This window comes from Marmota marmota, unplaced genomic scaffold (assembly GCF_001458135.2).
Source record: "Marmota marmota marmota unplaced genomic scaffold, marMar, whole genome shotgun sequence".
In the NCBI taxonomy this organism is placed as follows: Eukaryota; Metazoa; Chordata; class Mammalia; order Rodentia; family Sciuridae; genus Marmota; species Marmota marmota.
In genome coordinates, this window is record NW_025999941.1 from 1,839,855 (window position 1) to 1,855,150 (window position 15,296).

The 15,296-nt window shown below is 35.5% G+C and overlaps 2 protein-coding genes across 3 annotated transcripts in view; one reads left to right on the forward strand and one right to left on the reverse strand.

Annotated features, from left to right (window-relative positions):
* Positions 1-12,348, forward strand: part of Pp2d1 (protein phosphatase 2C like domain containing 1) — an 18,511-nt gene extending 6,163 nt beyond the window's left edge. The window contains exon 2 of the mRNA XM_015494360.2: positions 11,149-12,348. Within this exon, the coding sequence (XP_015349846.2) occupies positions 11,149-11,912 (764 nt within the window). The 3' untranslated portion in view covers positions 11,913-12,348. The remainder of the gene's footprint in view (positions 1-11,148) is intronic.
* Positions 12,111-15,296, reverse strand: part of Rab5a (RAB5A, member RAS oncogene family) — a 28,213-nt gene continuing 25,027 nt past the window's right edge. For both annotated transcript variants that reach the window (XM_015494361.1, XM_015494362.1), the window contains one exon: positions 12,111-13,531. In XM_015494361.1, coding sequence (XP_015349847.1) covers positions 13,416-13,531 — 116 coding nt within the window. In that variant the 3' untranslated portion in view covers positions 12,111-13,415. The remainder of the gene's footprint in view (positions 13,532-15,296) is intronic.

The window sequence follows — 15,296 nt, forward strand, 5'->3', positions numbered from 1 at the left end:
CTCTCTCTTTAAAAAAAAAAAATGTGAGTATAATGATGAAACTGTTGAATAAATGTTGAATTTGTGCATGTGTAAAAAATTCCAAAATAACATTCTTAATTTTTTTTTATTATTCCCATTTTTATTGCATTTTATAATTTCTCTTAATGATTTTTATTTCCTTTTAATCCTCAAAGGATTAAAACACTAACATAACTAAATATATATATATATATATATATATATATATATATATATATATGTTTGTGTGTATGTATATCACAATTAAACTTTTTCCTAGCATCAAAAACTCCACGAATTTTACATCTCCCCCCATCTCCACCCCCAGTTCTGAGGATTGAACCAAGTGCTTCACACATGCCAGGCAAGTATTCTACCACTGAACAACCTCCCCAGCCCTTTCAAGTTTTCTTTTAAGGCAGGGTCTGGATAAATTGCCCAGGCTGGCTTTGAATTTGAGATGTTCTTGTCTCAGTCTCCCCAGTAACTGGGATTACAGTTGTCTGTCACTCTGATTTTAGATATCTTATTGGGCATAAGGTGACATCTCATTGTAATTTTGATTTCCATTTCCCTGATGATATTGGGTATCAAGTGCTTATTAGCCATTTGAATATCCATAAAAATGCTATTCAAATGTTTTTTTTTTTTTTTTTGATGATATGGTGGATTAAACACTCAGGGCACTCTATCACAACTACATCCTCCGTCCTTTTTTATTTTTTATTTTGAGAAAGGATCTCTCTAAATTGTTGAGGCTGGCCTTGAACTTGAGATCTTCCTGTCTCAGCCTCCTGAGTAGCTGGGATTACAGGTGTGGGCCTTCTTCTTGTCTTCCTAGAATAAATCCTGCTTAATCAAGCCCTATAATTTTTTACATATTGTTGGAGTGGTTTGCTAGTACTTTGTGAAGGAGTTTTTCATTATGTATCTAGGTTAAGGATTTTATCCATCCATATAGATATCTAAATCTATATATATTTTCTGGTTCTGGGGATTAAACCCAGGGCATGGTACACGCTAGGCAAGTGCTCTGTCACCCCAGCCCCTCTCTTTATTGATATTCTCTATTTGGTGGACCATCATGCTTTCCTTTTGGAGCCATACCTTCCTTTAGCACTTTATCTGATAAAATCCAATGTTTGGGCTTCCTCCATTCTTATTATCTCATTTCCCTGCCTTTGAACGAGCTATACTTTTATGTTTCTTTGTCTTATAATTTTTGGTTTTTTAAAATTGGATATTTTAAGTAACAGATTGTTCTCCCCTCCCGGGGTTTGTAGTTGCTGCTGTTCTTAAGTGACTTTCCTGAACTGTCAAAATCTCCATGCTTGTGTGTAGCCATAATGGCGGTGCTTGGTCAGCTTAGGAGTCAGCTAATATTTAGGCTGAGATTCCCTTCAATGCCTCCCTTGAACCAATATATCTTGCAGTCATTGTTGGGACTGAGAGGGTCTGTGTTTTGTTGGGTCTATCTTTAATAAAATGGCAGGCACTTTAAGACTTTGTATTAGCTTCCACTTCTTCTTTAGGTGGGTGAAGCCTCAAGGTCAGTCATGAGAATTCAGGTCCTGTGCATGTGTAAAGGTTGAATATGTGCATGTTCTATTTTCTCAGAAATGCATTGCGCTTTATAAAACCATGGCTTGCTCAGTTACTGAGGCTGGTCTTGAGCTTGTGATCCTCCTGACTCAGACTTCTGAGTAACTGGGGTTACAGAGGTGCACCATGAGCCCAGTAGTTCTGGCAATTTTTAAAGTAAGCCTCCTCTTAAGCCTAAATGCTTTCACTGCCAAATGCTTTCAGGCAGCTGTGATTTTAAATAATTGCTGCTGTTTGTTTTTGACAAACACCTTGGGAATAGAGTTGTTTGCACAGAGTAAATGCTGAGTCAGGTCAAATAATGACAAGATCTCACAATGGAGCTTTTTTTTTTTTTTTTGCAGAGTTTCAAGTCAGTTCAAATTGTGACAATTCTTTGGGGATTTTGTTTTAAAGGGAAGTCCAAAGCTATCCTATCTTCTGCAGAGAACTAGGTTGTTCAGTTTCACAGCAACCATCATTATGAGGTTGCTGCTTTTTAATACCACTGCAGAGCGAGAGCAGTTTGAAGCAGGTCAAGTTAAAGGCTAAAAATCCCACTGTTCTCACCACCTGTAGTTGTTTCTCTTGGAAAATATATTTCAGATTTTTGCAAGATGTAGGTTAATTTCTAGAAAGTTGATTTCCACCATTTTTTCCAGCATACTTTCTCACTGCTTTTGCTGAAAAGATTTTTACGTGTTTACCCTGCCTGATCCACTACATTAATTTTTTTTTCAAAAAGATTTGGGTGCCCTTTTCACCATTTGTCACAGATGCAACCTTGACTCATCATATACCAGTATTGATCATTTTTAATTTTTTAAAAATTTTGCAGTTCTGGGAATTGAGCCCAGGGGTTCTCTCTCATTGAAATACATCCCAGCTCTTTTTATTTTATTTTTTTTTATTTTTTGAGACAGGGTCTTGCTACATTGCCCAGGCTGGCCTCAAACTTGGAAACCTTCTGCTTTAGCTTCCCTAGTTCCTGGAATTGCAGGTGTGCATCACTGTGCTGGCTAATGACAACTTTAACTTTATTTCAAGCACTATAGTTACCCCGGAACACTTTAATTCTATTCACTCCCTCCTTACCTATATTTTGCTGTATATTTTAATTTCATAAGAAAATCCTTACAGCATGGTAGAGATAAAGTTCAGTGGTAGAGTTCTTGTGTAGCATGTGCCAGGACCTAAATTTGATCTGATGCCCAGCACCAAAAACAAAACAAAATAAACAAAAAAAACACCACAAAAACAAAAAACAGCCTGACGCAGTGACGCACACGTGTAATCCCAGCAGCTTGGGAGGCTGAGGTGGGAGGATCAGGAATTCAAAGCCAGCTTCAGCAACTTAGCCAGGCACTAAGCAACTCATTGAGAACCCCGTCTCTAAATAAAATACAAAAAAGGGCTGGGGGTGGCTCAGTAGTTAAGTGCCTTTGAGTTCAATCCCTGATACTAAAGAAAACAACAAAACAAAACACAACAACCACAAGATATTATTATTGGCTTATGCATTTTTTTACTCTAATCATTTTTCCAAATTTTTACTATTGTTCACAAACTTTCTTTTTTCATCTGTAATGTTTTCTCTTCTGTCTGAAGTACATCCACTAGAATTTCTATTAGTGAGGGTTCATTGGTGGCAAATATAGACTTTTGTTGTTGTTTTTCTACTTAGTTATACATGACAGCAGAATGCATTGTAATTCATTGTACACAAATAGAGCAAAACATTTCAATTTTTGGGTTGTACATGATATACAGTCACACCATTTGTGAAATCATATATGTACCTAGAGTAATGATGTCCATCTCATTCCATCATCTTTCCTGCCCCATGCCCCCTCCCCCAAATACAGACTTTGTGTGATATTCTTTTTCTTGACAGATATTTTTGTGGAGTAAAAATTGTAGTTTGGCAGGTTGTTTTCTGTTAGCATTTCAAAGAAATTATTCCCCCCTTCTGCTTTCTATTGTTGCTGATAAAAAGCCGTCTATTGAAGGTAATCGGTTTTTTTTTTTTTTCTGCTTTAAATATATTTTGGTCTTTGATGGGGCCTAATTTCACTAAGATTATCTATAAGTAGATTTTTAAAAAATTGTAAATGTGGGATATTTTGGCTTCTTGTCTTTGTGAATTGACATCTAATGCTATCTTTTCAAATTTTGCCTCTGTTCCATTTTTTCCATTCTGAAGCTATAATTAAGCTTATATTATAATGTCTTTCTCTAACACTAATGTCATTTCTGAGACATTACTGAGCTCAACTAATTTTTCTGTTTTTGTGTGGTAGTTTGAACAATTTCTCTCTATTCATAAATTCAAGCACTTCCATTTTTCTAATATTTTAGTTGATTTTTTTTTACTGTTTTTTTGTTTTTGGTTCTTTTTTTCTTAAATAACCTTGGTTATTCTTATGATTACTCATTTCTTTCATATGTATACATTTTTTAATTCTTCTTTCTGAGATAGGGTTACTAAGTTGTCTAGACCTGAGCTCAAGTGATCCTTCTGTAGATTCCCAAGTAGCTGAGACTACAGGTGTGCCCCACCACGCCCAGCCCCTTTCTCTCTTCATATATATATGTGTGTGTGTATACGTATACAAATATACATATATATAAATATTTTTTTTTTTTGTAACAGGGATTGAACACAGAGGCATTTACCCCTGAGCCACATCCTCAGTCCCTTTCAAAAATTATTTTATTTAGAGATAGGTTCTCCTTAAATTGCTTAGGGCCTCATCAAGTTGTTGAGGCTAGCTTTTTGAAGTCACAATTGTCCTGGCTCAGCCTCCTGAGTTTCTGGGATTACAGGCGTGAGCTACCACAATTCCAAAAAAAAAAAAAAAAAAAATTAACATTTAATGTTTAGTTGTAGGTGGACACAATACCTTTATTTTATTTTTATGTGGTGCCAAGGATCAAACCCAGTGTCTCACGCATGCTAGGCAAGCGCTTTATCTCTGAGCCACAACCCTAACTCCTTCCATATATTTTTAAATTGGTCTTATTCTTAAACTTATTACACATTCACTTAATATTTTTTGTCTGCTAATTCTAGTGTTCAGTATCTTTGTATCTATTTCTGCTATGTGATTTCTGCTAGCTTTTTGTTCTGGTGTTTGATTTCACTTTTGTTGCTGTTATTGTTGGTATTATGGATTTAACCAAGAACTCAGGGGCAATTTACCACTGAGTACATCCCCAGGCCTTTTTAGTTTTTGAGATAGGGCCTCTTTTTTAAGTTGATGAGGCTGGCTTTGTACTTGATATCTTCCTGCCTCAGCCTCCCCAACTACTGGGATTACAGGTGTGAACCACCTTGCCTGGCCTGTTAGAAAATTCTATTTTCCTAAAAACTCATTTAATTACATCATAGTCACAGAATATACATTATGATTTACATTTTTAATTTATTGAGACTTGTTTTATGACTCAGAGTATGGTCTATCTTGTTAAATGTTTTGTGTGTACCTCCTATGATTGAGTGATTTTTAAATATCAATTAGGCCAAGTCCTTGGCATTATTTTTCAAGTCCTCAGTGTTCTTACTGATTTTATTTTATGCATTGACTTCACAGTCTATCCGTTATTAAGAGAGTTCAACTGAAACTGACTATAATTGTTGATTTTGCTTTCAGAATTTTGAGGAACTATTAGATATATGTTTAGGAATGCTAATGTTTGCTTGTTCAATAGGTCTTTTTTTTTTGGTACTGGGGATTGAACTCAGGGGCACTCGACCATTGAGCCACATCCCCAGCACTATTTTGTATTTTATTTAGAGACAGGGTCTCACTGAGATGCTTAGCGCCTCGCTGTTGCTGAGGCTGTGTCTCTTCCTTTTAATTGGGTGTTTATTCTATTTATATTCAGTATGATTGTTAGTATGGTAAAATATGTTCCATCTAGTCTTTAATCCTTTTTTTTTTTTGGCTGAACTGGGGATGGAACCCAGGGTTCTGCACGTACTAGGCACAGTGTACCAATAATCTACATCCGCAGTCCTTTTTATCCTGTTCTTGAGACAGAGCTTCCTCAAATTGGCCAGGCTACCTTCTATCTTGCAATTATAGGTATGTGCCTCAGCACTTCGCTTACTGGCTTCTTTAGAATTAGTTTATTATTGTATTAAATCTCCTTTGACATATTATTAGCTGTATTTTTTTTTTTTGTACTGGGGTGCCCTACATCCCCAGTCTGACAGTCCTTCCATCCATCCATTCATTCTTGCAGTGGGGATTGGACAGGGGGGCGCCTTACCACTGAGCTACATCCCAGTCCATTTTGTTTTTTTCTTTTGAGACAGGGTCTCACCTTGTTGTCAAATTTGGTATTGAACTTGCGATCCTGTCTCCATCTCCATCTATAACCCACAGTCGATGGGGTTATAGGTGTGTGCCACCATATTCTTTATTTTCAGACAGGGTCTCACTAAATTGCTAGGATTACAGGCATGCACCACTGTACAGCCAGTTATAACTCTGACACTTAATAGTTTTGCGTTTTATACATCTTCCAATATCGTTTTTAACTTTTTTAAAGTTGTACATGGACACAATATCTTCATTTATTTTTATGTGGTGCTGAGGATCAAACCCAGGGCGTCATGTGTGCTAGGCAAGTGCTCTACCACTGAGTTACAACCCAGCCCTTGTATTATACATCTTCAATTTCTCCAATCTACATTTAAGTGATATTATAGCACTTTGTAGATACAATAAAATTCTTATTATAGTACACTTTTGTTTATTCCCTCCTAGACTTATATATTTGTAATACATATTCTCTATCACTTTTCCTATTAAACATTCAATTATCTTTTACATATTTTTCAATTAAAATGATATGTATACGTGTAATATGGGTTTTGGGATGATGAGACTTTATTTGTACCTCTGCTTTTAAAAGAAATATTCATTTGGTATATTGTTTTTAACTTTTTTAAAGTTGTCCATGGACATAACTCCAGGTTGACAGATTTTTCCTTTTAGTATGTTACTAAAAGGAAAATATTACTTCACTGTCTTCTTGCTTGCATTGCTGTCACCACTTTCTGTGTTCCTCTGTACATAATATGGTTTCCCCCTTGTGGCTGGTTTAAAGATTTTCTTTGATTTTAAGCAATTTATGATGTATGCAAATTATTTTCTCCTCACTTTTCTCCCTAAAGCACACAAATTTTGTACTTGAGGCTACTTGAAATTGTCCCTGGATCATTAATGCTCTTTGATTTTGAAACTTTTTTCTCTCTATGCTTTGTTTTGTAGTTTCTATTGCTATATTTTAAATTTCACTAACTTTTTCTTCAGTAACGTCTAATCTGCCATTAATCACATCTTGTGTGTTTTTCATTTTAGACATTGTTGTTTTCATCTCTAGAGCTCACCCTGGAATATACTAGACTCCTTTTTTCCTTACAAAAGTTGGAGATAACCCAGTGATTTTAGAAAGCAGTTACATTATTGCCTTCTGCATAAGAAACACTCTGAAGCCCCCCATTGTGGCATATGCTTGTTATCCAATTGAGGCAGAGGTAGCAAGATTAAGTCTGGAACGAATATGGGCAAATTAGTAAGACTGTTTTAAAATAAAGAAATAAAAAGGGCTGAGGATGTAGTTTAGTGGAAGAGTGCCCCTGGGTTCAATCCCCAGTACTGCCATCACCACTACAAAAACAAACAAACAAACATTTTGACTATACATTTTACCTTAAAAAGACATCATCACAAAGCAGCTCTTTTCAATTTTATTTTAGTTGTAGATGGACACAATATCTTGATTTTATTTATTTTTATGTGGTGCTGAGGATCGAAGGCAAGTGCTCCACCACCAAGCTACAACCCCAGCCCACAAAGCAGTTCTTTTAACTTTTTTTTTTTTGGTGCTGAGGATTGAACCCAGGACCTTGCACATGCAAGGAAAGCACCCTACCAACTGAGCTATATCCCCAGCCTCACAAAGCAGCTCTTTTTAACCCCAAATTATTGTCCCCAAATATGCTGTTGTTTTTCCAGTGACGGTTAGATTTTTGTTCTGGCAATATATTCTGAAAAGCACAGTATCTCCAATTCTCAAAAGCTAGAAACTTTACATTAGGAATTTGAACTCTTTAAGCTCAGATTAAAATTTTTTGTGCAATGGCTGAGTGAGGTGGCACAAGCCAGCACTCCTAAACTACTTGGGAGAATGTGGTAGGAGTTCAAGGCCACTGAGCAATAGTGAGACCTTATCTCAAAGTAAAACAGGTTGGGGATATAACAGTAGAGTGCTTTCCTATTACGTTTGAGGTCCTGGGTTCAACCCTTAGTGTTTCCTTCTCCACAAAAAAATAGAACTTGTGTAATAGTTTTTAATCACACAGTTCACCACTTGGTTAGGCATTCATATTTTCCCTAAACAGATGGTACAGGAACATTTCTTCCTTTATTTTATTTTATTTTTGTAGTAGGGATTGAACCCACAGGTGCTTTACCAATAAGCTGCACCCTCACTTTTTTTTTTTTTTTTTGAGACAGGGTCTCACTAAATTGCTTAGGGTTTTGCTAAATTGCTGAGGCAGGCAAGCCTCAAACTCCTTCTGCCTCAGCTTCTCAAGTCACTGGGATTATAGGCATGCATCACTGAGAGAGCAGACAGTGCAGAAGGCTAAAATTTATCAAACTCTCAGAGACAAAACCAAAACCAAATTAGCTGTTTATCAGTTGGGGGTAGTGGCAGAAAGTTCGCCAAACTTGAGACCAGCATTGACAATTTAGTAAGACCCTGTCTCAAAAAACAAAAGGGCTGAGGATGTGGCTTATTGGTAAGTGTCCCTGGGTTCAATCAAAAGTTATTGACCATATTACCATTTTAAGTTCATATTCATACTAAAATTGTGTTGTTTTCATGGTGCTGGGGACTGAACCCAGGGGTGCTCTACCTCTGAGCTACATCCCCAATCCTCTTTGTTTCAAGACAGGGTCTTGCTAAATCCCCTAGACTGGCTTAAACTCGCAATCGTTGGCCAGGCAAGATTGCACACGCCTGTAATCCCAGCAGGCTGGGAACGCTGAGGTAGGAGGATTGTGAGTTCAAAGTCAGCCTCAGCAAAAGCGAGGAGCTAGGCAACTCAGTGAGACCCTGTCTCTAAATAAATTGTTAAAAAAAAAAAAAAAATAGGGCTGGGGATGTGGCTCAGTGGCCCTGAGTTCAATCCCTGGTACCAAAAACAACAAAAAAGCTTGCAATCCTCCTGTCTCAGCCTCCTAGGAGCTGGGATTATTTATAGGCATCTGCCACTGCACGTGGCTGTACTGAATTCTTTTCAAGTCAAGTCAAATGGCAGGGAAATGTATTTTTTCTTTTTACTGAGTGAACTTTGGCTTGCCACATGCAAGTGAACACTTAGGAAGTGAATGGTCTTGACTATCTTGAACCAGATTCTGACCAATTTTCATAGCACTATTCACATTAAACACATATTTTTTTTTCTAATGTCAAAGAGGTACTGAATCATACATCCTAATGTTCTATTTAATCAACCATTATGTTGAGTACCATTTTCCATGATGCTTACCAAAAGTCAAGAATTATTTTACCAATTTACCTTGTGCAAAACATAACTAGAATGATCAGCATTAAAGACAAATACAAAACGTTAATAACCAAACTATACAGAATTGAGAAGCCTATTTTTAGAACTATCATTTACATACCTCTCATGTTTCCAAAATATATTATATATATATATATATCATCTTTTAAAAAAATTCTCGGGCTGGGGATGTGGCTCAAGCGGTAGCGCACTCGCCTGGCATGCGTGCGGCCTGGGTTCAATCCTCAGCACCACATACAAAGATGTTGTGTCCGCCAAAAACTAAAAAATAAATATCAAAAAATTCTCTTTAAAAAAAAAAAATTCTCATTTTTTTGGTATCAGGGATTGAAACCAGGGGTGCTTAACCACTGAGCCACATCCCCAGCCCTTTGTTATGTTTTATTTAGAGACAGAGTCTCACAGAGTTGCTTATGGCCTAGCACTAAATTGCTGAGACTGGTTTGAAACACAATCTTCCTGCCTCAGCCTCCCAAGCTGCTGGGATTACAGGTGTGCATGCACAGCTATATCACCTTTTGGTCCCAATCCACACACACAGATATCAACATTTCACATAATGTAAATGGTCCAATGTTATTAATGTATACCCTACACTAATACTCCATCAAGTTACGCTTTCTGTCCCATCACTTGCATGAACCAGTTTTTTTCTTTTTTTTCCTTCAGTACCCATGGCCTCACACATGCTAGGAAAAGCACTCTATCTAACTACATTTCCAGATCTTCTAAGCCTAAATTCTTTTACCTAAATAAAATGGATGGCTTAAGTCAAGCTCATGGTGCACTACTTTTATCCCAGCTATATAGGAGGCTGAAGCAGGAGGATTGAAAATCCAAGGTCAACCTGGGCAACTTAGTGAGTCCTAGCCTCAAAATAAAATTTAAGAGGACTGAATATGTTACTCAGTGTTAGAAAACTTGCCTAGCATGAGTTGAAGCCCTGGGTTTAATCAAGCACCACAGAAAAGAGTGTTTAGAAATGAACCTCTGTAAGTGACAAAGTTCTGATCCTAGGTGTAGCATCGTATTTAAAAATCAGAATATTCTATCTAAAGTAAATTTGGCATCCTAATCTAGGAAATTTGAATTCTAAGGATATAATATTCAAATATAACTAACCCCATCTCAGAACATTTTTTTAATAAATCATGACTCTGTATCAAGAACAATTACATTCCTAAGAACTCAATATTTTTTTCTAAGAAACAAAACTTTTAAAGAAACTTCAGTTTTAGTAATATTATCATCCTTTAATCTGTTTAGAGCATGTTTAGACTTTTAAGATTGCAATGAAGCACACACATGAATTCATTTGAAGTATGAACAAACTACCATCAAACTTTTTAACATTTCAGTTTTCAAATGAAGGGTTTAATTTCAATGTTGTGGCTGCCTGTTATCCATTTAATACATTAACGATACATATTTTTTGCACACATTGAAGGAACTTAGTAAGACTGAAATTAATAGTGGTATGAAAGTTAGAATGCCACTGTACATTCAGATTTTAACTTCAACCAGTTACACAACTGTCAGACTCTATTCTTTAAAAAAAAAAAAAAATCAAAGGTGTTTTTAATTAAAGAAGCATTTATTTAAACATTTTAAAAATAAAACCCGGTTGCATGAAATATACGTTGATTATTAAAAAGTTCAACTTGACTCTAAAATAAATAATATTCGGAAGCTGTTTCATTAAAAAAAAAAACTTTGATTTAGGAATTATTTTTAATTATTGGTGGTTTTAGTTATTTTAATACCAAACCCAGAATTTTAAAAAGTAAAACTTGTTTCTCAGTTTGAAACCTAACTTATCATAAAAAAATATTTTTACATGGCCTGCTTTCTGTTTAGCATTGAAATCACAGAATTAGTAAAGCTAACAGTATACTTTGACACAACTGGTTATTAAATCTGTAGGACAAAATTTTTTGTATTTTTAAATTATCTTTTAGGTAATGTACAAGCAGTCTTATGCAGAAATGGGAAAGGTTTTTGCCTAACCAAAGAACATACTACTCGAAACATCAAAGAAAGAAGAAGAGTACTTCAGACTGGAGCAGTAATCAGTTCAAATGAACCATATGGGCTCCTAGAAGGGCAAATAAAAACCACAAGAGGACTTGGATTTCATGGAAATCTCAAACTGAAAAAATCCATTATCCCAGCACCTCAAACTATTTCTATTCCTATGGATGACTTATGTCAATTCCTTATCTTAGCTACTAATGGACTCTGGGAAGTTTTGGATAAAAAGGAAGTCACTGCAATGGTAATAACAATGTTTCATATGTATAAAGAAACATACACCTCAATCACACAGTTAGAAGCTCTACCATCTACAGGGCCTCCGCTTCTTCCAAACAGTGACAAAAGTAATAATGAATTTGAAAGTGATATCCACATATTGTTTCAGTGTGAATCCGAATCTGAAGAATATGTGTCAACCACAAATTCAAAAAACTCGTCTGACGATAGTATTGATGACCCGAAAAATGAAGAATTATCTTCACCAACAACTAGTCATGAGAATGAAACTGAAAGTGTAGATGATGAGCAAACAAGTATAAAAGAATTAGGCACTAAAAATTTCTATGAAGGTGCAGCTGAGTATATTAGCCATAAACTTGTAAATGCTGCTTTAGAGGCTGGATCCAGAGACAACATTACAGTTATGGTAATATTTCTCAGTGGAAGTGAATATCACTTGCTGCCATAAAATATAAAGTTCTAATTATCCAGAGAACCAAAATATAATGCCACAAAGCAATTCGTTTATGAAGCAGATGTTAGGATGATACATCAATACCATGTAAATAATTTTAAGAAAGTAGTAAATATAAAAGTAGATTTTAGGTTACATAATATAATTTACATATGTTCACCATTTTATGCCAAAAAAGAGAAAAACCAGTACTTGCTTTTTATACCACTTTATTCCAACCTGAGCACCTCAATATAAAACTAAACACTGGTGAACTGTTTTCCTTACTAATTCTGAATTACTGTAAAATGTACAAGTTCTGCTAGCAGTTCAACACTTAAATAGATTAAATCATCTCTGACACATGGTAGATTTCATATAATGAAAAGACCTAAAATAATTAGTGCAATATACTGAACTGATTAAAATAAAATGGACTTTGAAAAACAAGGCTGCAAGATTGTTACTAACAATGCAATATTTATGTTACAAATTACAGGTACATTGTTTATTATGGTTCTAGTTATGAGGAACAACTGAAGCCCCTTCCTTTCAAAGGAGGAAGAAATAATTAGCTGTTTTAGTAACTGTACATTTTGTATACTTTAAGCAATTCTTAAATATTACAGAAAAATAATAAACATATGGAGACAATGCAGTACCCTATTTACAGTACAGATGGAAATCAAATTTAAAGTAATCAAGTTTGAATGTACATAATTGTTAGTGCACTGACTATATTTATATCCAAAGGGAACAAAAGCCCCTTCCCTATCCCCAAACAAGACCTATATAATGGCCAGCAGTGATTAAATATAAATCACAGACACCTGGTTTGTTTCATTTTTGTTGAAGAGCTCACATGAAGAGAACACTATTTATTAAATTGCATTTATCTGTTTTTATACTCTTAAAACAAGATGGGGCTACATTTGCTTTTTTACCCCATTTAAAAAAATAACGGGACTGGCTATAATTTTGATGCCACTAATTTCCTTTTTCTTCCTGGAGATGTGGGACGGTATTCTTATGATTAATTTATTATTAAAATGTGGAATGTACACTTTAGATAAAAGAAATTATCATTTGCCTGAATACTGCAGCTAAGCATAAACATCTGGAGAATCCTAAAAATGTTTTTCGAAAGTCCAAATTAATAATTTCTAAATCTTTAACATAGATGACTACTGCTCCAGTTTGGAGAAACTGGATGGTTAGCTGTGGATCCAGTCATTTATCTTTATCTCTAATGATGACAAATGATTCCCTCGTAACCTTCCAATGAAACAAGTATACACATAGTTCTCATCTTCCCTTTCTATTGCTGTAACATTAGTTAGAGGGATACATGCATGTTATTAAAAATTAAGTTCAAAACACATAAAATAATTCTGTATTAGAAACTGGACTCTATCGTAAGTCTCTTCTTTTTGGAAGTCATACTGGGCCGGTTAAATGCTCCAATCCCGCTGTTAACATTTAGGAAGCAGAATATTCCAGCCAGTTCAAACTGGAGGTTTAGTTACTACAACATTGACTCCTGGTTGGTTGTGTAGGTTCAGTAAGGTCTACTCCTCTTCCTCTAGTAGAATTTGCTCCTGGATTCTGTGGTTCATTCTTTGGCAACTTTTTAGCTGAGAGACAAATTATTAAAATAAATAAAATTAGAATATTCATATTAAAATTACTTTTATCTGCTTATTTATAATTTCTTTCTAGTTATGGTTATATGATGGTCATTCACTGCAAATATTTATTTGAATGAAATGCCAAAAAAATCCCCCATTGATAGTTGTTCTAAGGGAGTATATGTTTGGGAAGGGGTAGATGACGACCAGTTGTAGAAACATAATCAAGACTTAAATTTGACTAGAGCTATATGTAATTCTTTATATATGCTTAATAATACCAATAATGTTTGTCCTCCCCGGTGCAACCTAATTATCACCCAGAATTATGAAGATCACATCTCCTTTTTCTTTCTTGGCTTCTACAGTCTTCAACCATCTACCTTTTCTTCCCTTAGAAAACTGCCCTGCCCTTTCCCCAGTGAACAGAGCCTTCAATATACTAGGCAAGTGCTCTACCACTAAGTTATACTCCCAGGTCCTTTTTTTCCCTTATGTGCTGATAAAGAATCCTCATCTGATTCACCAGTAGTTGTATCTAATTATAACTGATTCTAAAAGGTCTATCTCCAAAAACTAGATCCCAATTCTGTTTTGAGTTAAGATGAGTGTGGCTGATCAAATTTGGACAAAGCCCCTGAACCAGCATTTATGGCTTTAATTTTGCTGAGTTCTGCCAGCTAATGGATACTTTCTAGAGTATGAAAAATGTATCTAGCTTGTTTAATTACTAAGGTCCTTGAAGTTGCTGGATTCACTTTTTGAGGGGAGAGGTTATTAACATTATATGTCTAGAGTTCTTATTGTAAGGGTGTTTGGACACTGATATCTATCAATCTTGGAGATGCAATACCATGGGAAGACTAATTTTACTATAGCCTTGATTCAGGTTACTCAGGAAGCTGAATATGTTCTACTTTAAAATCTGATTGCTTAGTTGCATTTTGGATCTTTTACCCTTTATTTATTCTGTTCCACATCAGCACTAATTATCTTTAGAATCCTAGATGCTGGTTTGGGAAATGGATCCAGGAGACACAAAGGAGCACTGAAGTTTGGGTTCTAGGTACAGCTCCAGGAATGGCTCTACAAGATGGTAGCATAAATGGTAATATAATGTTAAATTTCTAGTTAAATTTATTTATAAACAATGCCTTGTAGGTGCTGAACACTAATACCAGAGGTAGAATAAGTTAGCATTATAAACTGTACTATAATTAACACCAAGTTAGGTTTTGGAATGAGTAAGCATTTCTCTCTTTAGCTTACTTGTTTCAGGGCTTTCAGAAATTACATCTGAATAAGATTAGGAGGTTGAAGGAAATAAACTGGAATGAGTTTTTAAGTCCTTGAACTGATTAAAATTGTTCAGTGCACTACTGTGTGATTTAAGGTACTAATCTTGTGATGAGAAGAGCACAATTCCATTTATATTTCGAATTTCTTTCAAGTAGGGAAACATTCTGCATTTCGGATGTAATTCAGTGGCAAAGTGCTTGCCCAGTATGCGTGAGGCCCTGGGTTTGATTACCAGAACCAAAACCAAAAACAAAAACAAAACAAAAAAAACCCTAAAACAACAAACAAACATACATTCTCACTGGGGTGGGAGGGATGGAGGACACTAATCTGTAGGCTACTTTATAATGAAAAGTGACCTTATATAACATATATGAATAAAAGGCACAAATTATAGCCCACCCTATGATCTTTCTTTTTCTGCAGTACGGGGGACGGAACTCAGGGCCTCAGGAATGTTAAGACAACAAGT